The sequence below is a fragment of the Cygnus olor genome, chromosome 1 (assembly GCF_009769625.2).
Source record: "Cygnus olor isolate bCygOlo1 chromosome 1, bCygOlo1.pri.v2, whole genome shotgun sequence".
Lineage (NCBI taxonomy): Eukaryota > Metazoa > Chordata > Aves > Anseriformes > Anatidae > Cygnus > Cygnus olor.
In genome coordinates this window covers 205,668,617-205,694,754 of record NC_049169.1, presented here as the reverse complement: position 1 = coordinate 205,694,754, position 26,138 = coordinate 205,668,617, and the positions used below count along the sequence as shown (strand labels likewise).

Genomic DNA, 26,138 nt, shown 5'->3' with positions numbered 1-26,138 from the left:
TAAAAACAACTCAACAGCCCTTTCTTTGCTGGAGACTGTTTAGGAAGTTCTTTACAGGCAAAGAATGCTGAGCAAAACCCAAAGAGGCAGCTGTCGGAGCAGAGAGAAATGAAGTACGAAGAGCAAACACTACGGGATGGGGCACATCGGAGAAAGGATGTTACTGCCAGCGAGGGATGGCTCCGAGGCAGCTCGAAGGATAGCAGCCAGGGATCAGAAATGCAGAACAGGCTCGGTAAGGGGGAGTTCACAAAAGGGACCTGAACCCGTTTCTCGACTCCTGAAAACCTTCTGTATCTGTGAGCTGCCAAGCGTAAAGGCTTCAACCTGATGAACCAGTTCCTCCTCTTTGCCCCAAATCCTTTCCAAGTTTTCAGCTGAAGCTATTGAGCCACCTTCATTCAGATCTGCTACGCACTTCGAATGAAAACACCCTTTGTTTTTAACTAACAGTTTACTCACTGGACCAGTACCATCCAGGTCTACCTTGTTGTTTCTGGCTCCCAAGTCTTTCTTCACAGAACATTTCTCCATAAAATTCGGTGGCAATTTACGTCCGGAACATTCTCTCAATTAACAGCCCTTGATTCAGAGCAGGAAGGTGCACGGAGACAAGTAAGGGCTTTTCACCCCTCAAAGTTCCTTGGAACCTCAACTCCTACGACAAATTGACTCGAATTATTACTTAACTGTCTGATTAAGGATTTAACTTTTTCTCTACCTGATCCCTGCCCTTTTTCAATCCTCACAAGGTATTTAATCTGCTAGCTAATGGCCTCTGAATTGTGAGAAAAATAAGGACTAGCTTCACAGACTGGGGCAACTTGTCGCATGGAAACGCATGGAAAACCACTCAGCTAAAGCATTTGCCAAATTAATGCAAGCTAAACATATATTTTCACATCAAAGGACTCATCTACAAAGTCTAAACCTTGACAAATTGTTTGATAACCAGATCACTCATCACAGCATTAAAAAAGGCTAATTATACCACACTGGTGTTCATGAAGATGGTTACAGATAAGTTATTCCACCACTTGCCGAGTAATAAAATTCAGTAATAAAAGTGACAAAGGGCTTCAGAAATAGCCACGGGATTGTCTGCTAGTCTGAAATGGTTTAATAAATGCAAGCATCAGGAAAACACAAAGAAGTCTTTTACAGTGAAACAAATCATCTGGTTTCGTTAAAAAGATACAGGCTGGGTCATCCATGTCCGGTTCTGGAGTGTCAAAGAATGGATGCGTGCTCAGCAGCTCGGGGACTAATGGAAGCACCAAAGTGGGATGCCGGCTGCCCAAGAACTTCAAGCATCTGTGAACAGATTAAAATATTTCTTAGGAAACACGTACGTTGCAAAGTGCAGCATTTTAAAACATTATTATTATATTGTAGGGGCACTTTGAGGTGTCAGGCAGCCAGAAAAATCCTCCTGTTCAAGGCTATGTGCAAACTCACGGCGCCATTGTCTCTTCAAGGCTAAGGATTTGCATTAGAGTTTGAGAGAATCCAAGAAAACCGAGAAGACAGCTTGGAAAAACAAGCAGAAATAAAAATAGTTTAAACTGTCCAAGAGATAGTTAACAGCTGGAGCTATACAACCTAAGAAAAGCTTTCATATTAAATGATAACAAAATAATAAATAGTAAGTGTTTTTTCTTCAAAAAAGCTAGAAGAGTGAAGAAGTAAAAGACTAAGCAAACAAAACAAAACAAACAACCAAAAAAAACCAACAAAACCAAACCCTACTAAACTCCAAAAGCAATATACGAGTACACTAGAAGAAAAAGCAGACTAAAAAACAGTTTTTCCAATAATAACCAAGAATTCCATCCCAGGCTACGTGTGCTGAAGCATCACTTCCTTTGTCACTTCCATTAAGCAACCAAAAAAACCCACACGTGTTCATTATTTTTCCTCCGACAGAAAGAAATCCCTCCACCAGCACAATGCCATACAGCCCATCCACTTGTCACGGCTGATCTAGTCAGCTGCTGGAGAATATTGCTATTCAACGTAGCACAGAACATTAATTGCATAGAGGAGGTAACTTTTAAACTGGAGGGTGAGAACACCTTTTCTGGAAACCCTGGGAATGCTGTGACTGCTTGTAATAAAGGGTTTTTTTTCCCCAGCATGGTCATCACTTCTGGATTCCCACCAGAAGCATTGAAAAGCAAGAAAAACGTGGTGTCTCTATGTCAGTCGTGAATACATACAACGTATGCACAGCTGCCATTCCAAGGATTTACCCAGTAACAGGATTTTAGATCTGTTACCTTCTTAGCTAGTTCAACGTTTGCCTAATGCCTCAATTTTTAAGAAAGTAGGAAACTAAGGAGACACACGAGGACGCTGAACGCACTCACTTCCATATGGATTCTCTGTCTGTGGGATACTTCGTCAGGTTTTTCAGAAGTTCCACCAGTGCAAGATGGATGCCTTCTTTAGTCGAGACATTGGTGCAACACAACAGCTCGTGCAGAGCTTCCCGGATGTCCCTTGAAGAATCCTAAAACAAAAAACAAGAATCCTAAAACAACCTCCTAAACAAAAATCCTAAAACACAACAACAAACGTCACCACCTCTGAGTGCTCATTGAGGGGCATACCTGTGTATATACTTAGTTTAAATTTAGCAGTTCCTGGTCCTTGGAACTGTTCCTTAGCACTAGGGGCATCTGCAAAACAGCATGTTTTTAATTAATATAGCTAAAACAGAGATGAACTGACAGACCAGGCGACTGCTGCAGTCTGCTGCTGGTCTCATCTACACTTGTGTTTCATTTAATGGAACGAATTTAATCTTTTTCACCACTGACCTCAAAACAGAACAGAAACCACCGTTTGGTTTAAGTGTCTGTGCTTAAGGGCACTACGTCACTAACAGAAACTCAACGTGCTGGGGAACTTGAAGATTTTTGTTGGTCACCTACCTCAGGAAATTGTTTTACCTTCTTCAGAGAAGCCTAGCAACAGCTGAAGGCCGATTCCACAAGCCTTTACCCCAGACACCAGCCTTCAGAGGGTTTCAGGCGGTATCGTAGAGAGGAGCTCATGCAATCCTCAAGTAGTATTTTTAGAAATAGCGTGGCTGGACTCCAGCATAATTAATTGCACGCCTTCTGCCAAAAAACACCTTGCAGCTCCGTAATACATTCTACTTCCTTGCTGTCAGCATTTGTGTGGCACTGGTGGACAGAACGTGCAAATTTGACAGGATACAAGAGCTGGCTGCATTTCAGTGGTGGATTCTTTTTTTCCCTTTTCTTTTTTCTTAAATTATGGTTTGCTAAATATCAACAGCACATTCATCACTGTCTTACACAAAAGAAGGAAGAGCAGTCCTCTTGTAAAGGCTCTTAAATGACAGCTAACACACACAAATGACCAAAGGAGGAAAGCTCGGGGGGGTGCTCAGCTGGTCCTTATTTTGGTGCAGGATATGACTAGAAGAGATGATGTACTCTAAAGGCTGTAATGAAATAACCATGGAAATAAAACACGCCAGGTGAGCTGCATGGACCACTTGGAGAGCAGGGTGGAGACGAGCAAGGCAGAAGACTACAAAGAGACAGAGAGGAACACAGCTCTGAAAATAAGACCAAGAACGCCATGAAAATCAGAATGCGAAGTCTGATGAGAAAAGCAAGGAGCAGCTGAGAGTTACTCAGATCAAGTAAAAGCAGCTGAAGGAAAATGGAAGTTACCCCTGCCCCTACAATTCAGGCAACAAACTTAATGCTGTTTTTTCCAAAACCTTTATTTTGGTACTTTATCCAGGCGGATACTGAAGATAAAGTACTGAAGGCAGCCACTGTTGCACAGGGTCAAGTGAAGAGCAGGTAAAGAGACAGAGATGAAGGCTTTTCATCCTCACCCAAGGCTGGGAGACTGCCCCAAAGAAGCAGAAACCTGCCTACCACGCGCAGCTGGGCACTGACTGGGACAGCACTGGTTGGGAAAAGCCAAAACTAATCCACAAAGCATGCTAACAGTCAGCTGCCAGAGTAGAGAAAGATCTCAGGGGGGTGCCCTGGCTCTGTTTGGTGAGCAAAGGTGTAGGGAAAGTGGCTGAACGAAAGAAATGCAAAGATTAAGCTGTATTCTACAAAGTGCTGTGAAGTGCTGGTCCAGAACACGAGGCAGAAGGGAACCCACATGATGCAGCAGCACGGTTATCAATGGCAGAGAGCTTCTATCTGAGTATCACCTACTAAAAAAATATATATTCTGTTGTACTGGAGATCACAAGCTACTAGACAGTAGGAGTCTTTACTAGACAGCAGGAGTCTTTGGAGCGTTTAAAGGCGGTGAGGGGAAACAAAAGAAGTGTACAGTTTCAGCTCAGAAGGGGTTGATCAGCATTATGTAACTATTGTAACTCCTGAAAGAAAGCTGAAAAGCAGTTTTTTCCCCTCCTTAAGAAGCTCTTACCTCCAAAACAGCTAACACAGTATCCAGCTGGTCTTCCCGGAGCGTGATGTTGTTGGAGATTTTTCTCATCGTGTGTATCGACTGCAACCTCACCTCCTCGATCTCATCGTTAAACATGTCAACCAAAAAATCGAGACATTTCTCCGCAAAAGAAGGCGAGGACTGAGCCAGCATACAGAGGGCCTCGACCGCAGCAATGCGAACCTCTGTTAAAAGAAAGGGAAGGATTCGATCCTTAGAGCTGTTTAAAAGGATACGCCAAGCAACAGCCAGGCCTCGGATTGTTCAAGGACTGGGCTAAGGACAGGAGTTGCTAAGGAAACACTGAGGATGACAGAGACTGAGCAGGGACCCATGACACTGGGGACCTTTTCACAGGAAAGCCTTCAAATCAAAAGCCTCACCTCCACTACAGCTCGTGCTGCTGCTTTAAGTGCCTGCATAGGGACTTGCAGGTGAAAGAAGGTCTCCTGCCCAGCTATTAATATTTCATGGCACGTTTTGCAAGTGTAGCTATAACCCTGGTATCTTAAGCAAGCTAATTTAGATAATTAAACTCCGCCTGCTTTATTCTTCCAGACGTTTTAATTGCTCAGAGCATTCACTGTGCTTTTAGCTTGCCATGTAGCACGTTGCGAATTGCTGAAAAGCTCAAGAGGATCAGCGTCTCAGCAGTAAACAGAACGAAATTCCTCTGCTTCACGACTTCCTCAAAAGAAAGGAAAAAAAAATGCCACCTAATTATTAAAATGACTCAATTTAAGCAGAAGAAAAAAAAACCGCGAGTATTCAGAATATATTTATGCTGCAGAACAGAAAATTTTAAGGGTAACCAAACATAACAAGCTTATGTGGAGATGAGCTTCTCTTCCCTACAGCCATTCTTGCTAACTTCCATAACATTTATGTGCTGGCATCATAAAAATGAAGATTAATCTGATGTCTTGCAAACATTATTGTTTTAAGCACACTTCTATTTTTCATTCAAATTAGCTCATCTTGAAAGCATTTACTTAAACTTGCGTGTAGCTCTCAGGCCTATTGTTCTTAAAGCATGTACTTGACTCCCGATTATTCTGACTGAGCAGAAAAATGCAAACGCAGCAAGACAAAGCCTTTGTCACAGCCACCAGTCTCCGTGGTCATTAAGGCCCAGGTATTGGAAGGAAAACCACCACCACCACCACCACGCATTTGCCAATACTGCATTCATAAACTGACACATCGATTTAGATTCAAGTTAAAGATGGAATTCAAGAAATTAAGCAGCGCTGGGAGCCAGGAAGAAGATAGCTCAGCAGGATTTAAAAATGCTGCGGTGGAAGAAGACACGCACACTACTCAGAGACCTGTGCATAGTCCACACCTCTCTGTTTTACCAGCAATCCCAATATTCAGCAAACTGGAGAACGAGTTTCACAGACCAATGGATTGAGCCAGTGGAAAATTTGTATCGTTAGTCGGAAAAAAAGTTGCATTTTTGAGCTTCAGGGAGAGTTTAGCTATTAGGGAAGCACGCTTTTATTTGCGGGAGTCGTGGATTAATAAACTAGAGATATTTTTGTTAGAGCTTTTCTACTTCCTGATTTAGTTTCATCCTTGCAGCAGTGTTAGAATCAAAATCAGAATAACGTTCAGAGCTGAGCATTTTCATGGTTTTGTACAAATACCAGCCGTTCTCAACAGCCTTTTGAAATACAAATCTCCACTTCATCCCCAGGAAAGTCGGGCTAGAAAGGCTAAAACACACAGACTTTCCTGAGGCCATCAGCACAGTCAATGCTACAGCCAAGTTTAAAAGCTCAAGAATGCCCGTGTTCCAATTTGATACTCATCATTTATCCTTTTTAAAAGAACAGACCAAATATAATCTGCTGTAAAGCAGATGAAGGCCTCCAAGTTCATCACAGCAAGGCTGGGAGACCCTGGTATGTTAGAACACATCAATATGATCTTAAAACGTAGGTATTTCCATTAAAGAATTATAAATAACATTGCTAAAGATATAAGCAAGACCTCACCTGAAATCCTCGTACCCAAAAACATCAAGAACCAGTCATCAACTTTCAAGAATATTCATTTTAACTGGCCAAGAGGAAAGCTTTTACACCGGTGTTGACCAGAAGGAACTTAGCCTGGCTTAGCCCCTTGCAAAATTAAATTTGTCGATTAATTCATTAGGAAAGCCAGTCCCTGAGAGAAGCAGCTACAATTTAATCCAGAACCTACCACTGCCTAAGAACAAAGCATAAGTTGGCCGTGGATAAACTTCAGTTAGAAATTAGAAGAGAACTTCTGTTCACTGGAACTGCAGGATTCTGAAATATTTCGAGGAATATGAGGGTTTGTCTCCGCTAGTTCTGACCTTTGCGAGGATGGAAGCTGCAATGTTGACAAGGAATTCTTACTGGACTCCCTGGACGAGGTTTCTTGCAGTGCCTTGATTTAAATACCAAGTTCTATAAGCCTCTCAGCAAATCTGATTTTCCTTCTTCCAGAGAAAAACACTAATTTCAAACAACATAAACTTATGTTGCCAGTTTAGAACACATTCAGCTGTTAAATTTAAGTCAAAAAAAAAAAAAGTGGGTTTCTGAATAGCATAAGCAACCACTTCTTCCCAGATATTTTACTAGAACTTTACTGTTTATAGGGAACTGTCTGTTTTTGGCTACTCAGTTCGATATTTCTACCCCAAATACTGCGCACCACTAATATCTTTGAAACAACTGCTGGATCCCAATGGAATAAAAATCCAACACCTTGAAGTCTGCAATTAGTTTAAAAAAACTAAACAAAAAACCTCACACACAGAGACACATGCCAGCCAGGTGATCTTTTTGTTCATAAAGAAATACATTAGAATTATTAGCCTGTATGTCCTATGCGACTTGGTCACTGCGTAAGCTGACACTTACCATACATCTCATCTTCCAGGCCATGAACAAAGGCTCCACAAGCTCCTGATTCAATCAAGTTTACAGCACCTGTATCGATTTCCTCTTTGGGAGCATCATCTCCCCATTTTCTGCCACTTGAGAACTCCCCGGAGCTGTAAAGTTCTTTGGCTCGTTCATGCGCAGTGCGCTTCCTCTGTCCAAACAAGTTTTTCAGTTACACCCACGGTAAACTTTAACGATGACTCAACAAAATATTATTATTTTTTAATTCAAAAATGGATGTATCTTAGGGTTTAGACACTGACATAGTCATGCAAATGCTGAGAAAAGTTATTAATACCTTCTCCTCTACAAATATTTCTAATTGCCAGTAATTCTTTGTACTTCTGATGTTGGGAAAGGATAATAATTAATATATGCTAATTAACACATTCTTAAATACTTGTCTTCACCAAACTGTGTTAGAGCAAAGGCCCGTCTAGTCAAGTATCCAATATCCAACCTACAAAAACAGATGATACCACAGCTCTGGATTCATTATTGTCTTGTAAGCAAGAGAAACGGAACATAATACCTTGAGCAAGTTACTTAAGGAAGAAATTTTACTCAAAAGTGTTTTTTTTTTTTGCTCATAGGGCTCAAAGGTTCCAGTCTCCAGATGCTCATCGCCCTTGAAATGTCTCTGACTACCAGTCAGATCTTGCAGGATGCTGCCATAAGCCTGCTCCCAAAATCAGGATGCAATCTTTCCGTACAAAACAGAGCTTTTAGCCAAACAACTGTCAGAAGAACACAAGCGTTTACCTCTCATCTGTGAAACCTGAATAGCCTAGAGCTGTTTATTACACGGCTCAGCTAATGAAATCTAAAACTGGCAATTGCTTCGCTGACTTTAATCTAAAAGAAAACCTGCCATCATCAATTAACTCTCAGCGGCCCTGAGGCAAGGACACGCAAAACAAACACGCTCAACATTAACAGGTGTTGTGCCATTTTAGTGCACAGTGAAAAAAAACACACACACAAGCATTTACATACCCTCAAATCCGACATGAGCTTCTTGTCAAGGGTCTGCTCCAAGAAATGGGAGCTAACTTGTTGCATGGAACCCTAAAGGACAGGGAAAAAAAATATATCAAAAGGGAGTAAGAGGGTTCTTCTCAATTTCACCATACAATTTCCTGATACATCCCAACACAGGGTCAAATTGTTTCTTTTCTTTTTAACGGTTTTATACAGGGCTTGACACTGCTGCATGTCAGAGTCCAGAAGAGTTTGCTTAACACGAGTAGAACAGCTTATTTTCCCACTGAATTTAATCTGGTCTTTCTTGAGTTCAGTTGTTTACATGTGCTGGGGAAGTAGAAGGGGAAATTATTCCAAGTACTTGCTCTTTTATTGGATACGCAACTGTCTAACCTCAAGGAAAGAATCATTGCAGAGCTCAGCTGAGAAAAAACAAACAAACTCAACACCAAGCACTCAGCCTCTCTTTTTTCCTTCTCAGAATTTTGGTATGAATTTATCTAAGCAGTTATCGAATTTCCTCCCATTTCTTTTCAAGTAGATGGGAAAAGAAAAGATAACAAGATCCACTTTCGCATAGAGAAGAAAAGAATGCGCCTTACCAGTAATTTCGCAGCTTGCACTCTAACAACCCAGGAGCCATCGCTAACCATATGACAGATTTTTCCAAATGCATCATCAACCAACCGAATTTCTTCGTTAGACGAAGGAATCGGGACAATGCTAGAATAGAGAAACGTAACTCAGCTTGCTGATCCGATGTCATGCAGCGTGACATAAAACAAAAAACAACCGAACTGAATTCCCGTGGACGTACAATAAATATCAGGAAGCAAAACGTCATCTGGATCAGTGCCTTCTCATCAGGTGTCAGCATTTTGAACACATCAATTTTTAACAGCTGCTCCTGAGACTTCCTGGCACAAAACTGCCAAGATTAGGATATTACCGTGCCTGCATTTTGAGTCACTTCGTACACAGCACGTACCTTTCGGGATAAAGTTGACTGAGGACCCAAATTAGCTGAACTGCAGCACTGCGCACTTGCTCATAATCGTCTGCCAACAGCTTGCAGGCCTGAAAGAAGATGGGCAACCCAATATACCATTTCCCACAGATTTATGACCCTCACCATAAATCAGTTCAGACAGATTATAAATGAGGATAAAATCAGTCTTCTCTTCTAATCCCCCATATTTCCAAGTTTGATCAGGTAGGGAAGTCCTAATAAAGTCTGTTAGGCACACGCAGTGTGCTCCAGACATGCCTGCACTGTGTGGGAAGCACACAGCATGAGTCTTTCCTAGGACTTAGCTCTGCAACCCTACTGAAATAACATGAGCAGGCCCACAGGAGGTCACAAAGATGATCAGAGAGCTGGAGCAAAAAAAATAAAAATAAAAAAAAAATGGCTGAAAGAGCTGGGGTTGTTTAGCCTGGAGAAGAGAAGGCTCTGGGGAGAGCTTATTGCAGCCACTCAACGCTTAAAGGGGCTTATAAAAAAAAAACGGGGAGAGACATTTTACAAGGGTGTGTAGGGACAGGACAAGGAGTAAGGGCTTTAAACTAAAAGAGCATCAATTTAGATTAGATGTAAGGGAGAAATTCTTCCCTCAGAGGGTGGTGAGGCACTGACACAGGCTGCCCAGAGAAGCTGCGGATGCCCCAGCCCTGGAGGTGTTCCAGGCCAGGTTGGATGAGGCTTTGAGCAACCTGGTCTGGTGGGAGGTGTCCCTGCCCATGGCATGGGGAGTGGAACTGGGTGGGCTTTAAAGTCCCTTCCACCCCAAACCACTCTGTGGTTCTGTAACAAACCCAGGCATTACATGTATTCTCCAATATGCAAGGGTTTAACACGTTGAGATTGCAAGGTGACAGTAAAAATTAAGCAATACCTTGCTCTTCCTATGGTTATCTCCCCCCAGTAAACAATATATTCCAATCAAAGCACATAATTTAGTGCATTCGAGATCAAAAAGATGCAAAACAGTTTATTTCCACTGCCATAGGGCAACAAAGAATACAGGCAACCTGCATGTGAAATACCTCGCCTCTGTTCATTGACTTTCACCTCTCAAAGCACGCTGTCATAGAATCTAAAAAAGCAAGACGGACAAACAACTATAAAATAAATACAAATGAATACGAGGTTTTACCTGACCGTAAATAGCCTGCTGTAATTTTAATCCTCTTTCATGAAGCTGCAGCTACAGGGGAAAGAAAAAAAAAGGAAACATAACTACAGATTTAGTGTCATTTTTCATCACTTCTCCTGCTTTGAGTAAAATTAGTTGCTTGCATTTGTTGTTTGCCACTAAGATTATGCTATTTCATGATCTTGGCCCTGGCAATTATTTTAAATATAAATCTTGACTTCAGTATAAACTTATTAAATGTCACCACCATTTATACCCTGATTGCTAAAATACCATTTATATAAATACCATTTATATAAATACACTGTCTGTCCACTCTCCCAACCTTCAAACAACTGTTTAGTGTTAGCCAGTTTCATCCACTACCTGAAACACGGACCCAAAAGTAGTGAATTTTCATGACCTGTAAATCTTCTTCGCTGTTCCTCTGATAGGGTTACTGAAAACTATGGTACTAAACCTTGTTTTGTAAATAAAGTAACATAATGAATCTGGCAAACAAGAAAAGCAGCAATATCTACTTGAATACAGTCAAAAACAAAGGAAACAGTTGCTTTTCTGTATTTGTTTCTTCAAACTACGACATGCTGGTGACATTGTGTAAAATAAATAAAAAAAACAACAAAAAACACAGTAGGAACAAAAAACATGATCAAAAACCCTAGGAAAGGTTAGTGACCCTGAATCCATTCAGGAGCTTCAAACTAAAGCAAAAGAGCTGACTTAAATTAAAATCAAGGCCATACATTTTAATATAGATTTGTTTCAAATGTCATTAGAGAAGTCACTAAACAGGTTTAAAAAGTCGTATGAAAAAAGTCAAAATCGAATGAAAATGAAGGACGAGCGCAACCTCCAGCAGAGGGAGATCCTGGACAGATGCAAGTGAAGTGTGACCCCTCAAATGGATCTTGCTTCTTTCTTCAGAGTTTAATAATAATAATTAAAATGCCCTTGTTCACCATCAGGTTAGATGGGATATTGTTATAAACTTTAAGGGTAACAGAGAAAGTTCTCTATACCCATATACTCACAAGCAACTCACATCAACCAAAATTCTCCAGTGCGCGGTCATTGCTTGTATTTCTGCTGCTAAAAAATTCTGAAAGATCTCCCTTATGGAACCCCAAATGATTTCTTCCACTGTATTAGCAATACATACCATGGCTTTTATAGCTGCTGTCCTAACGCGAGGGTCCTGGTCGTTAAAATGATCTCCTATTATCTTCTGGACATCTTTGGCAGCCTGGCTTTCAGGTTCTTTTGCAACACCTTTCTCCACCGGTCCAAGACAGCCAATTAACTGAAGACACTTATTTCTTACACCATGGGAAGAATCTGTCAGATGCTACAAAATACAAGAGAATAGATATAATTGGATTTGCATCGTTCTTTTATCCCTTCAAAAGAACTACTCATAGTAGGATTTCTAGCAGTGAAGAAATTTTAGTATTTTAGCAGTTTGATGAAAAAAATAAAATAAGCTAAGCAGTGAGGACATATTTTTTCCCCTGGCAGTGATGAAAATTTAAGAAGATTATAAACGCATTTGCTTAAATATTTTATGCTTTTTAATCCTTTCTATTAATAAATTAAGCTATTTATCAGGCAATATTCTTAGTTGAGTTTCTAAATATCACCTACAAAACACCGACTTGCTTATAAAACATAAGAAAAATATCTTAAAAAGCTGCAAAGGTGCCTCACAAACACCAGTGCCATTTACAGACTTGCTACCTTGAGTCAGTGGTGTGCTCACACCACGTTCAGTTTCAAGTCACTGATTTAAATTGTAATACTTCAAGCTCTCTCCCAAAACAGATTGAATCCCAAAATGAATATGCAAGAGCAGAGCTTTGCTACGGAGCTGTGTCCTCAGGGCAGCTGCCTTACCTTACAGGCTACCTCTACCAGCCTCATCCTGACAGATGGGTTCTCTGTGAGCTTTGTGCCGATCACCAGCAGGGTGTCCAGCAGCTGAGCAAGGACCTGATGAGACTCTGCAAAAGAAAAGAGTGAAAAGTTACCTGCCTCTCTGCTGAGCTCCTCACCAGCCCCAGAACCACAGAATCACTCAGGTCTGAAGGTCCTCCCAAAGCCTTCTCCTTTTAGGGCCAAAAATAAGCCCAGTTGCCTTGGCTCCTCCTCACACACCGTGTAAAACAACCTCCAGTCACCCTGGTCACCCTCTGCTGAACCTCAACCAAACTTACCAGCATTTATCTGGCACCAGGAGCCCAAAAGTTGGAGTATTTCAGGCAAAATCCAACTAGTGCTGAGTAAAGGGTAATACTCTCTTCCCTCGACCTCCTGGCTACATCCTGTGAACCTTCACTGCTCACTCAACAGCTGAGCCTACTGTGCACCCGGACTGCCACTAAATGACATTAAAATTAAATTAAACTGCATCGAGTAACGTGCATATAAACAGCAAATGTAAAAATAATAAAAATAAAAATAAAAATAAAAAATAGGGCAGACACTTGTGAGGAAATGTTTTCTTACCCTCAGACCAGTGAGCAGTGTGCCACTTCAGAAAATAAATACTCCGAGCAATAATTACTAATCATAGATTTCAGATGCACGTGTGTGTGCAAGGGACTTGACACTGGCCTAAACACTTAAATGCCACACGATTCTGCCCTGACCTCAAGCACCATCTGCAAATTGTGACTTACTCTCATTTTGAAGTGTGTTAATGGCATCATCCACAATGCAGTCCGGGGAGAATCCTGCAGTCTTCGATAACAAACCCAGCAAGGAAGCAATCTTCAGTCTCACAGAGGCATCGTTCTCCTGAAAGGAACGACAGACACCCTTATTATTTTTTCAGTTTGGAGAGCAAAAAAAAAAAACACTACACAGAGGCAGGACCCATTTACAATTCAGCACACGGGACTGAATTTTAATGTCAGCCTACTTCCTCCCGTCTGCTTTTACAGCACCCCTCACAGGAAATTAACCACACTGGAATGTTTCTGTGGCAGCTTCCAGGACATTTCAAAATAATCCTTTTATTTATAATTCCTCAAAATTGCCTTAACAACTGTTTGAAAATTTAAAGTTTAAATAATTAGGTTTTCAAGATCCTGGAAAATTCATTGTAGATAATGTTCATATCTTTTAAGTTTTTAATAAATAAACATGAGAATTTTAGAAGATGAACTGATCCTGGTGCTCTCTTGACCTCTGCTAAGCATCACGGTCTGTGGGCTTGTGGAAAGTAGTGTTCCTCTTAACAGTGGGGAGGGATCACGACAATCTGACAAGTAAGAAAACACAGCAAGGTAAAATAATAAAACAAAAGCATCATGTTAGCTGCATACATTTGTTCATTTAAGCAACAGCAAAAGCTGTCACAGGTGACGATTACATAAGCTTCACAAATTATTAAAGTTCTTTTTAAAAGTTCACGTATTTCCAAGAGTCATTAATCTGAGCATTCTACAGACTTGCGCACCCAACACCTCTAGTCCTAAGAGGAAGGACATTCACACTGTCAGCGTGAACCAACGCAGAATACAAAGACAGAAATAAGTTTGGATCTTAAACCAAGCAAGTGTACAATGCTGAACACAGCGGTGCAGCACCGTTACAGGCAGGACTATTATATCTTCCGACAGGTGAAGTAATATTACAGTTACTGTTACATCTTCCAGCAGTGTTCAGGAGAGACTTCGGTGCCATGCTCCCTTGACAAATGCTATGCCTGCGGGAGCGACCTCTTTCTAAACTGAGCCCAGAAGCATTTTCTCTCTTTAGAACTGGAAACTTGGGCTTGGACAGCAGTTCCTCTCGCTGGACTACGCCCATTAGTGTTAGGATGCACAGATTTCTGCGGTGTAACCCATCCGACATTTACACCCACGTCTAATAAAAGGACAATCCTCTCCGCAAACACAGCTGAAATCAACAATTTCAGAAGGACCTTATAAAGGCACTCTTAAATGCCTTGTGCATCTCTGCAACGTTATCATCCCCAGGACATAAGCAGCCTCCCAGCCCAGCAGCTCTTTTCTCCTTCTTTCTAACGGTTTGCGAGCAGGGAACGAGAAACTTTTCCTTTATATTAAAGGTCTGATCACCATCTCAACGAGCAGAACACCAGTAGGTTACTGTGCCTCTAACCCCTCATCCCAGCCACGCTCAAGAGTCAGGAAGAGACTTCTGGGATCTCCTCGGGCACTATTTAATGGCACGCCATCACTGACAGCAAGGCCAGCTTATTCTGCGCGCCACCATCGCAGCACGCCACCTGCTCAGCTACGTTGATTCAACCGTCAGCATGGCCACAGGAACCGTGAGGTGAAAATGGAGGGGAAAAAAAAAGGCAGGTTGTTTTCCTGACCCATTGCAGGGAACAGTTCACAGAAGTCCTACCGGCCTATCGCGTTATAAAGGAGTACGAGGATGCAGCACGACCTTAAATAAAACAAGGATGCTACAAACTTTATCATCACACAACCACCTCCACCGCAGTTCCCACTTTCAGGGCTAAGTTTCTGAAAGACCAGTTCAGCTGAAGGTTTCCTGGAGATTCTCAGAAACCAGTTCTTCAGAAAACGCTGACCTCAAGTACCGTAAGGTCAGCTGCAGGACCGCAATGCTCTTCAAAAGCTGCTTTCTGTAACTGGCTGGGCACTTGAAAATCCGACCGCAGCCGCAGCTTTAAGAGTCTCTTTTCTGATATAGACTACAACACAAATTGCAATCGCATTATTTAATCAGGAACCATGGTTTTTCTTCATAGAAAACTATGAAGTTAGGTTCCTTAAGTTGTTAGCTCTTTTGAGCGTGGAATAGTCCAAAAATGAAAGTAAATTCCTTTAACGTAAAGGTAAAACAGTTTCAAGACACAATTAAGTACAGAACCTGATAAAACACAGCTTAGAGCTTTAGTGTGAATTCAAAGCAGAGTAGACTCAATTATAAAGCAAAGAACAAACAGAACAAGGACATTTATGAGAAATGTTTCGGCTTACAGTGCAGCTTTGTTAGCTACAATAACGTTTGATTTATCAAATTAAGGATCAATAACCAGATAGCGTGAAGCGTTATTTATTTGCTGTCTTGCTGCTACGATTTTTTTGTTGAAAAGTTTTTCCTTTAAGAGTTTTTCATAAATGACATCTTAAAGGTGGTCTGTCCATAATGTACGGATCAGTTAAAATGTTTCTCCACTCCTAGAAAAACTAGGAAATATTTAAATAAAGTTAAGCCAGCTTTGGACAACCTGGTTCCTTGGAAAACTTCTCGCCATGTCTTCTGATGCCTGTGAAGTTAATTTAAAACTAATCACACCGATCATCTGCAGAGATAACGTAGTTCACATCCCTGCCACTGACTCCTGAAACCCTCAGCAAAGGGACAAGGTGGCATGAGCTGTAGCCGTGGATGTAAAGGACTCACTCTCCTCATGCAAAGCAACTGAGACAGCAACACAGGAGCCGGAGAATTTCTATTCCACATCCAACCCCATCCCAAGATAACAAGGTCAGAAGGGGAATTCTGAAAGCGTGCTTGGCTCCCCGCTTCGCTACCTTATAATAATGCTCCAGCAGGATCCTGACAACGCCTTCCACGCTCTCCACTTCCACGGGCTTCCTGGCAAACTGCAGCAGGTACTGCAAGGCATCCGCAGGCGAGGTGGCTTTGCACAGGTCGACGTGGAGCGCTGCGGACTTGCTGGGCTTGGTCAGGCGCAGCTTCTTAGCTGACAGGTCCTCGTGCTGCTGCTGCGGGGCACGGGGCAGAAACACTGGGTGAATATTTCCCTGAGGAAGCTCCTATGGCAGTCACTGGCGGTTCTCTTTACCCTGGAACACCCCCCAGCCCTCTGGGGCAGCTTCCACCCGCGGATAAACATTATCTGTGACAAACCCTGCCCCTTCCAACCCCAAACAGCCGCTCCTCCCTCGCCTCCCCCTCCGGAGCAGCTCCTCCAGCCCTAAGAAAACCCCTTGCCCTCCTCCTCCCCGGGCTAGCACCACCACAATTCCCCCCTTCCCCAGCACCAGTGACCCTCCAGCCTCCCAACCCCGAAAAAAACACCCCCAGACCCCTCCACACCCCTAAACAACCCCTCACAGAAGCCCCCCCCCCCCCCCCCCCCCCCGCGAAAACCCCAAGCGGCCCCCCCCACCCCCTTCCCCAGAGGCGGCAGCCGCCTCCCCCCGGAACTCACCCCCCCATACCCCTCACGGGAGACTCCTGGACTCCCCCCAAGCCCTCCCAGACGCCCCCGGTCCTCTTTACCTGGACCACCTTGGTGAACTCCTCGTACACCCGCTTCTTCAGGTGCGCCGCCATCTTGTCGTCGCCGCCGCCACCGTACTGGCCCCTCCCTCCGCCGCCGCACCATAGAGTGCCGGCCTCTCTATCCCAGCTGGAGGTCCGCCTCTATGGTCGGGCGGTCCGGAGAGGGAGGGGCGGCCTCCTGTTCCCATGGGAACGGCGGGGCGGGGAGAGCCGCCACAAGATGGCGGCCGCGCGGCCTGCGCCGCCTGTGGGTGGGGGGGACGCATAGAATCACAGAATCAGCGTTGGGAAAGAGCTCCTACCGTCAATGTCACCCACTAAACCATGTCCCTAAGCACCACGTCCAACCTTTCCTTGAACACCCCCAGGGACGGGGACTCCACCACCTCCCTGGGCAACCCGTCCCAATGCCTGACCGCTCTTTCTGAGAAGAAATGTCTCCTCATTTCCAACCTGAACCTCCCCAGGAGCAACTGTGCACCCCACAGGGGCTCATTTTTCCTCAGAAATACCCTCCACATGGAGCCAAGTGGCAGCATTTCCAAAGACTGATGCCCACCACCCTTGCCCCAGTGGGTTTGCTCCACTGTGGTTTTATTATTTATTATTATTTTTGTGAGAAGTGGTGGTGGTGGTTCCCCCAGCTTCCCTCAGGTGTTTCCCTGAGTGTGGTGAAAGATGCTGCGAACCCATGTATCGTGGGAACAAAAATGTTGTTTAGACAAGTTACATTGTTTAGAGGGAAGGAATGTGGTATTGAGATATGCTTGCAGTGATAAGAAAGCTTGACAGACAACCTTGTAAAATGCAGACGATCAGACTCCTTAGTGCAAATTAGGTGAAATTGACGGTATCAAGTCAAGTCAGATAAGTGAAGAAACATTACCACCTCAAAGAGTAAGAAAGTCAAAAGAAATCTGAATAATAACAGGCTGGCAACTGAAAGTCATGTATTATCTGTGAAGCATCATATATATGATAGGTTGTGAACCTGGACTACCCAGTCAATGGGGAAACAGGGGAGGGTCCCAGTCGTGGAGAAATTAAGTATATAAACTGTACTATGTGACTAGTAGGTGCGCTCCTGCTTGTGGGATGCCCGCCATTGCAATTGCGAATAAAAATGCTACTTCACTGAGGTCCTCGCCTGAGCCTATGTTATTGGTTACAGAGTGTTTCTCACGTGTAGATGCAGAAAGAAGAGACATTCCTCCTCTCAGTCGTGATAAAACTGCATCATGTCCTCATCAACCTCTCTCAACAGGTTTATTCTGAAAATACTGAAACACAAGAAAGAGCTGTCTAGTTTTGTGTCAACTGGAGAAACTCTCAGGCTCTTCAGTGAGTTTTGGCCCACAGAACTGATGTAAATGGCCCATGTTGCTCTCACTGCAGCCAGTTGGTTGAAAAATGTTGGAAAATACTAAAATACTAAAACTGGTTTATTCAAAAAGTGCACATCTTGAGTCTCTTTCAAGGCTAGGTGTCACCTCATTCTGTTTTAATCTGGTTATCTCTGACTGTTTTAAGTATTTGAGGAAATATTTGATGTATGTGATGCTAGATCTTGTAAAAACTGAAATACAAATGCGGCTTGAAGTTTCCTAGCTAATCTTTGTTGTGTCTTAAGCCAATTACCCCTTCTTCCACCCTTAGTATATATCAAAAATAACTGATCTCCCTCTCCTTATAGCAGGCTTTTGTATATGTGAAGGCCTTGTCCATCTATCTTCCAGGCTAAGTGCCACCAACCACTTGGTTATGATCACAGATCCTATTTTCTAAATCTTTTTGCCTTTTCAGACCTTGATTCTGCCAGTTCTTAACAAGGTTATAAATGTGAGAAGTCTCAACGCGTCCCCTCACACCTATGGCTGAACTGCATGGAGGTCAGTGGTGTGGCTCCCAACTTTTACTGCTAGAATATTTGTGTCAGGACGAGCACATCTGAAATCAAGCAATTAGAAATGGTTCAAATCCATTAGCATGAAGATAAAACTTTTGAATTCAGGGATTTTTCTTGGAGGATGTCGGTAAATATAGCACTTCTGTATCATTCAAAGAACTGTCAAAATATATTTGTTTATCACCCCAGAGATTATTGCCCTTAACAGGGAGGAGTTCTTAGAGTTCTTAGAAGTAAAAGAAATATAGCCATAACCAAAATAGCTATCATGATTTTCAGATATCCCCAATTATTAAAACCAACCTAAAAGCCATCTCCAGTAAAAACAAAACCAAAAAATATATATAATGATAATAATTAAAAAAAAAAAAACACCAACACCAACAAAAACAAAACAACAGAAAACATTTGGAATATTGAGATGTTTTTTAAACCTGATTTAGGACCCAACACACGTGCTGTAAAGCAGAATAACCACTAAGGCCCCAGGCTTTAGCTTCAGTGGCACTTCCTTCCAGTCAAATCACAGGGGGGTTCCCTATTCTTCCAGAAGCTTATAAAATTAGATATAGTGCTGTAATAATAATGAATGCCACAATAAAAAAATTGAAGTAGTGTGACAGGAGAGAGGAGTGCGTGTCCTCAGATCAGTGATGGTGTTTTTATTTTTTGTTGATCCTGGACCATAGCTAAAAGGAAAGCTATCTTTCCTTCCAAATAAATAATAAATAGCAGTAATAAATACATTGTCTGGAGAGCAGGCTAGAAAGGAACAAGAGGAGAGAATGGGACACTGAAATTCTTTTTAACGTAGGTTCTGGTATGGAAAACGGTGAGAGACAGAGCTTTAGCTTTCTCGTTAAAGATCCAAATTCAAGTTGAGTAAGTATTTACACAGCTTTCAGTGATTCCACTTGGAATTGCACGTGTATGTGTTTTTTTTTTCATAGTTCAGATTATGTCTGATTATAATTATGATTATTATTCATGAGAAACAGTGAAATATTAATTAGAGGAAAGATTTTATGTACTCCTGTCTTCTCTCTCAAAACTGCTTCCAAATTTGATCTCTTGCTTTACAAAATTGATTTTTTTTTCAACACTGCAAATGTGAGCTAGTATTTAGAGGTTGGTCTGTGTCCTTTATAGTCAATACTGTCTGTGTTTATTAGGAATAAAATTGTGGCTGCTACACTCTGTGCAGCTTCTGGTACAGCAGATCCTAACATATGGGTGTTCAAAGCAAGGAGAAGGCTCTGAGGTCAGCAGGTTTATGTGAAGAGACTCTAGATCTTTGTATTTATGAATCAAAATAAAGCTGAGTACAGGGGACAAGTCCATGTGCTGCTCTTAACCCTAGTAACAAGTTTGGACCCTAAGGCAGCAATGTGTTCCTGTTTGTACTAAGAGACTAATGATGCATGTCCACAAGAGATATTTGGGATTATTTATTTCCCTTAGGTTGAGTGAGATTGGCTCAACTCTAAAATCTGGCTCCCTCAATTAATCTAATTGTTGGCAACAAAGATTAAATTTCCTTCTTTTCCTGGTACCTCGGCTGGCTCTGCAGTGCCTTTACTTCTCAATATAGTCAGTACTAGTGGACACAAAAGGAATAAACATTTTGGAAAATATCATACTGCATTTCAAGACACACACACCTTTTAAATTGTACAGTTATCCCCTAAAGCCCAACAAAACAGTGGCTCTTACATGCTCTTTAATTTGGCAAACAACCAGAGAGTCTTTCGTGGGCCCACAGTCTCCACAGCCTAAGTTAACTTGTTTAAATAGTAGCTTTCTTTTGCTCTCCATCAGTGGTGGCACTTTGCTACCACCAGGTGAACAGGAACTTGTAGAAGAAGTCGTGCGATTTGAAGCGAAAACCTTTTTCAGCAACGTGGGGCTGAAAGGATATTTTGTACCCTTTTGCTTCAACATCCATTTGAATGCAGTCCAGCAAATCAGAAATGCTCGGTGCTGCTTTCCAGGGGCCGAATTTCACCACGGATTTTTTGTCCGTGTCCAAACTGTTCAAGGCATCCTGACACCTGGCTGCGTCCTCCTCCGTTCTGACAACGCACACGATGACGCCGGAGCAGCGGGACGCGACCGCCTCTGCCCTCGCGATGCGGATCATCAGTTCGATGTTCTCGCTGTAGTTGGGCACGCGGGCCAGGAACTGCTTCCTTGCCACGAGTTCCCCAAAGATCTGCGGGGAGTCCTCCAGCTGCTTGATTAGAGGCTCGATGTCGTAGAACAAGGCCTCCTTGTAGACGTCCTGGATGCACTGGGTGGGCACTTGGTTGCTGCGCAGGTACTCCAAGATGTATTTGAAATAGGTCCCCGGCCTGTCGATGAAGAACCTGCCTTCTGAGTCTCTCCTGAGTTTGGGCTGGCCGGTGAACATCTCTGCCAGCTTGGAGCCAGGGTGTTTCTTTAAGGTGCTCAGTGTTGTCGTGTACATCTCCCCACCGACGTTCAGCTCCACGATTGGTGACAGCTGCAAGTAGCACAAGGGAACAAAAACCCACACGCATTACCCATCGGTGGCTCTCAGCATAGAATTGTCAGGGAAAAGGGGAAAAAAATACAATTGCGGCTGGAAATTGGAACGGCAGTGTAAAGAGCGGGATGAACCCTTGTCCCAAGATGGGAATGTCCTCATCATTTATTTCTAAAAGCAGATGTAGGATATTTATACTTGGTCCTCACAACCAGAGCAGCAGAGACTTGGACATTTCTAAATGGATTAGTCCTCACCACATCTCTGGGACATAGCAGAGTCATTTTACCAGGAGGAAAGACAGACAAGAAGAGTCCTGGGGAAGCTGTCAGTGGTTTTGGGGTTTGATGTCAATCTCCTAAGTCCCACACAAGCATTATCCCTGCTTTCAGACAGAGCAATCAGTGCCTTCACCCTCCTGTCGCTGCAGTGCAGAGGGACAAGGACAGAGCTCAAAGCTGTGCAGCTCTGTTCCTCTCACCTGAGTTAAAGATTTCTCTTCAAAAGCAAAATTAAAGCTCTTTGAAACATTAGATGTGGTGGGATTGGCTTTCAGCTGTCATGGGGGATAGGTTATAAACCCTGACCTAAGACACTAAAATCCAGAATGTCTGAGGTGGAGCACAGAATCTTTTTACCTCAGTATCTACGTAAGACAGCATTAGATAGGAAGTCAAGAAAATAATTTGTGCAGCTGATGTGGATTGAAGAAGGAAGAACACATAGTTTGGATTTTTATTTGTATTTATTTTAGTTCACTGTGAGTTAATGCCACTACTATCTGAAACGTTGGGTGAGGCCTACCCAGACAGCTGGACCTGGCGTCACTTCTGACCTTGCTGAAGAATTTTAGCAGCCTCCCTTTGGGTTTTTTAGTGCTCAGTAGAGCAAGAAGAGGAAGATATGAGGCACTTATTTCCCCTCACACCGTCACTCCTGTGACAAATCACATGCCCAGGACCACGCCTGCCATTGGGAAGGAGTGAGTCAATAACCACCAGCCCTCTTTTTCAGGAGCTCACCTGCTCTTTCTTGGATCCGATCATGCAAGGATCTGCTCCAGTGCTTCTAGTCACATGCTGGAAGTGAAGTGTGTGCGTTAGTGCTTAGCTGGATCCAACCTGGATGGGTGCATACCCACGAGATAGGTGACGTGAGCTGATCTCAGTGCTCATACCAAGAAAAACGGGGGGGGCCTTTTCCCCTCTCCATCCCTGTACCTATCTACATGCTTCTCACCTTGTGCCAGCTCTGCTGCCAGCTCTGCTTCTCCTTCCTTTTAGTGAGCTGAAGCAGCTCACAGAGGATTTAACAAGCACCAGAGCTGGCAAAAAGAGGGGATAGGAACAGACAACTCTTAGCAGAGGGAGACCTCATCTTTTAAACAGCAGCAAGCTACGAGGTCCAGCAGAAATGAGCTCACAGCTTAGGCAAGCCAGGGAGATGACAAGAGATGCTGGCCAAAGACCCAGCTGGAATATTGCTTTGCCCCAGCGTAGGTGGCTTCATCTCAAGGGCAAGCATCTGCGACAGGGCCAAGAGAAGAGAAAATGATACTCTGAGAGTGTCTAGTGATTTCTACCCACTAAAGAGCATGCCCCAAAGCTGTTTCTACAGTAAAGCCTCTTAGGTAGGAAATTTGCCATTACTCCAAATGATAACAACAGCTTTCCCCAGCAGGGATCATTTATCAGGAGGGTCTCATGCTTTCGAGCCTTTGCTCCTTTTTCAGATGGCTGGTTGAGAGTTTCATAATGTTTATCACTAATAATAATGGAAAACGTATTATTTGTTAATATAGTAGCCTGACTAACAACCCCCACAGCATGCTTTTACATTAGGGATCCAGCAAATCGAAGTTAACAACAAATTTCAAATTAATTCCACCGCTTGCCAAAAGAGAAAAATAACCACCTAGGTTGTTTGCTGCTGCCTTGTATGCCTGCGAGGGACGTGGCCCTTCTGTAACCAAAGTAGAATCCTCTTTGTGACCACACATCTGGCAAGCCCTGGTGTCTTCAAAGTAGCAGATGGGGGACAAGAAAGCCTATAATGAAGCCCAGAGGGGATGCCGTGATCCCAAAGAAGGGAGCTGTGCCCCCGAGCCCGTACCTTACTCACCGTGTGCAGGCTGCCAGTGACCTGCTTCCCGAGGGGCTTGTGCTCCGACGAAATGCTCATCTCCCCGAGACCCACGGTGGGAAGAAGGCAGGCAGTGGCTCGTCCACACGACAAAACCCGATACTTTCTGCCCAGCTCCTGCCCCGCACACAGGATGGCCTCTCCAGCCCTCCTTCACTCGGTTTTACTTCTCTGGGTCACTCTTTTTACCCAAGCTGCTTCCCCGGAAGCTCCACTTTGGCCCTAACACAGCCTTGGGACAGGTTGCAGGTCCAGCCGGAGGGGAGGGAACAGCGTGAAAGCGGAAGTATTTGCTCGTTAGCTTTCTGGCAATCAGCGAGGAGCGGGGTGGACTCGGGCTGGCTGCCAGCGCACACCTCCTGTAACACTACCTGCGCGGTGACTAAGAGCAAAATGATCCTTTCCAAAGAAGGCCCCGCACCCAGAGCGCCTCTGGGGAGCCCCACAACCCGTGCCTGGGCTGGATTGAAACCAAATAAATATTTTTACCACTTTTTGGCCCCTGCGTGCTGCTTTTTTAACGATACGATTGCCCCAAACCATCTCACCGATCCCGCTATCGTGTCTGACGCCGTCGGCTCAGGGTGCCTACCATCTGGCCAAGGCGGTGTTATTTTCCTTGTTGCCAATACAATCCCTGGGTGCTGAGTAATTTGTGCAGGGTAAACAGAACCAAACCTGAATCTCTGCTGGAGCCTGAACCATTCTTTTCAATCGGCCGGAAATATTTGGTTAGTATCTTTTTGCATGACACGTTGGTTTCAGATATCCCGTGTTCAGCAAAGATCAGAAGTGGGAAACACCACAGACTGCGTGGCAGTGGGGCGGTTTCTCGCAGCACTGAAACACCCACAAGGAAATCTGTGTTCATTCCTTTTCTTTCTTTTTTTTTTTTTTTTTTTTTTTTTAATGCAGAGTGTTCCTGAGTGCCCTGTTGCTTACAGATTTGTCTTAAGGCTACTCATCGCTTCCGTGTCTTCATTTCATTGTACTGGCCAAATTGGACGTGGTTGTCCAAAGCGAACTTTGTAAAGAGAGGCAACGTCTTTTATTAGATCAGCTGCTGGAGGTGGATAAAAGCATGCAGGCTTTGGGGCACACGAGGCTTCCTCAGGTCTGTCAGCTTCTGTTTCAGCTTGCCTCTTTTCTTCCGGCTTTGTCCGTAAGTCTAATAAAAGGCTTTATCTTCTCTACCCACCTTGCCTCACTGTCTTTCATTTCAAGCTCCTTTCTGATTCCAGCAACCAAAAGGAGAATCTCAGACAAATACAGCGCTTCCTAAAAATCTCCCTGGGTGAGATTTTAATGATGAAAAATGACAGCATGGTATGTAAGGAAACGGTATGCACAAAGTCGGCATTGTGTTTGTCACAACCAGCTTTGCTGGTTTTGCGTCCTCCCAGGATTTTGCTGGATTTATATCCACCCAGAACACAGCACAGGTCTGAACAGAAGCTCGAGGCATGGGGCAAAAAAGTGTTATAATTTGCACTGATCCACTCACCTTTAAAACAAATCCAATCCTCACTCACGGCTCCATCAAAGCTGGACCCAGATTCTTTTGAAGGCTTTGTGCGTGTGGGTGAACCTCTCACCGAACCCAACATATATTTTGCTTCTGCTGCTCTGAAGCATAATGAGGGATCCTCAGAAATAATAATGTCTGAGTTATCCCTCCTGCCTTGAATAGAAGGGCTGGCATTTCCCCCTTGCCAGACCTGGAGAATTAATAGTGCTGGATACGGTTAAAAACGAAGTCTAATTGTGACCTGTAATTAATTTTTAAAAATCAGTGCTTATTGGAAAGGAGGGAGAGCTAGAGATCTGAACGTTCTGAGTCTTTGATTCCTGCAGATTTCTAATTTCTATTTTTTTTCGTTCTATGGGCTGGCTCATCAGAAAATATCCTGACAGAGGTGGAGTCCATACTCCCTCGACACAGCACGTCTTCAATGCTCGAGGTGATAACCTTTCCTTCTGCGGCTGCAGAACGGGATAGATGGGTGGGCCATCGCCTCTCTGCTCACTCAATGGAGGGGTGAAGAGCAGTAGAAGAGGGTGCTTCGTGCAACACCTTGCCTAGAAGATTTCCTCGTGCCAGAATCGAGGGTGGCTGATGAGAGGCAACAAGAGAGAACAAACTTTCAGTGCCACAACGCTGATCGTTGCCAATTCAGCAACAGGAATTAGTTGACATACACAGTGCTTTTTTGCTACGAGGGCCACCACAGCTGGTCCTTCGGCCTGAAGAACATCCTGGTCTGCTTTCTCCACTCTCTCACTCCTTTTTTAACATCCTGGACACTTTTGCTGGCACTTTATGGGACAAAGAATCAGCATTTTGAGATATTTGGCTGGAGGTCACCATGTATGTGGAAAATCTGATTGTTTTTATTCGTGCTTCTTCCGGGACTTTTTAATCCCACCAGCCGCCTGACTTGCTTGAAGATGGCATTTTTCAGTCCTGCTATGCAAATTACTCCCAGTTGGATATATTTTTTTTCTCCTTTTTGGTGAGGATTCACTTTAAACTGCCAAAGTCATCCGATCTAAAAAGGGTCCTTAAGGAAAAACTTTCTCGCAGCCCAAACCATTGGCATATCGCTACTTACCCACAGGGATTTGGTGCCTTTTTTTGGCGGTCACACCAAATCCACCGTGGATTACTGGGACCACACATAAAATATGTTTGCTGTCCCAGTCGAGGAAGGTTTTGCAGGGCAGCATCTGACTGCATCAAAGCCCTCTGAGCCTGCACTAAGTGGAAACAGGCGCTCGTGTCCCTCCTTTTACCCCACAGTCACAGC

General features: G+C 43.6%; 2 protein-coding genes across 7 annotated transcripts in view; both read right to left on the bottom strand.

The window, feature by feature from the left end:
- INTS4 (integrator complex subunit 4) overlaps positions 1–16,909 on the bottom strand; it is a 34,178-nt gene extending 17,269 nt beyond the window's left edge. Inside the window, exons 1-13 of the mRNA XM_040544470.1 lie at positions 16,775–16,909; positions 16,060–16,254; positions 13,198–13,315; positions 12,413–12,519; positions 11,682–11,867; positions 10,520–10,570; positions 9,352–9,440; positions 8,966–9,086; positions 8,376–8,447; positions 7,356–7,530; positions 4,438–4,643; positions 2,370–2,512; positions 1,199–1,314 (exon numbers count right to left, since the gene is read on the bottom strand). Coding sequence (XP_040400404.1) covers positions 1,199–1,314; positions 2,370–2,512; positions 4,438–4,643; positions 7,356–7,530; positions 8,376–8,447; positions 8,966–9,086; positions 9,352–9,440; positions 10,520–10,570; positions 11,682–11,867; positions 12,413–12,519; positions 13,198–13,315; positions 16,060–16,254; positions 16,775–16,828 — 1,633 coding nt within the window. The 5' untranslated portion in view covers positions 16,829–16,909. The remainder of the gene's footprint in view (positions 1–1,198; positions 1,315–2,369; positions 2,513–4,437; positions 4,644–7,355; positions 7,531–8,375; positions 8,448–8,965; positions 9,087–9,351; positions 9,441–10,519; positions 10,571–11,681; positions 11,868–12,412; positions 12,520–13,197; positions 13,316–16,059; positions 16,255–16,774) is intronic.
- Positions 16,910–19,001: 2,092 nt separating this feature from the next.
- Positions 19,002–24,480, bottom strand: KCTD14 (potassium channel tetramerization domain containing 14). Of its 6 annotated transcripts, XM_040544467.1 has the most exons (4): positions 23,311–24,478; positions 23,104–23,205; positions 22,212–22,268; positions 19,002–21,186 (listed from the first exon to the last, which is right to left on the bottom strand). In XM_040544467.1, exons 3-4 carry the CDS (start codon positions 22,233–22,235, stop codon positions 20,515–20,517), a joined length of 696 nt encoding a protein of 231 aa, XP_040400401.1. In that variant the 5' UTR covers positions 22,236–22,268; positions 23,104–23,205; positions 23,311–24,478; the 3' UTR covers positions 19,002–20,514. The 6 variants fall into 6 exon arrangements, with proteins under 6 accessions (XP_040400401.1, XP_040400397.1, XP_040400398.1 ...); XM_040544463.1 differs by lacking the exon at positions 23,104–23,205 and having other exon boundaries at positions 23,302–24,480; XM_040544464.1 differs by lacking the exon at positions 23,104–23,205 and having other exon boundaries at positions 23,311–24,479.
- Between the last annotated feature and the right edge of the window lie 1,658 nt (positions 24,481–26,138).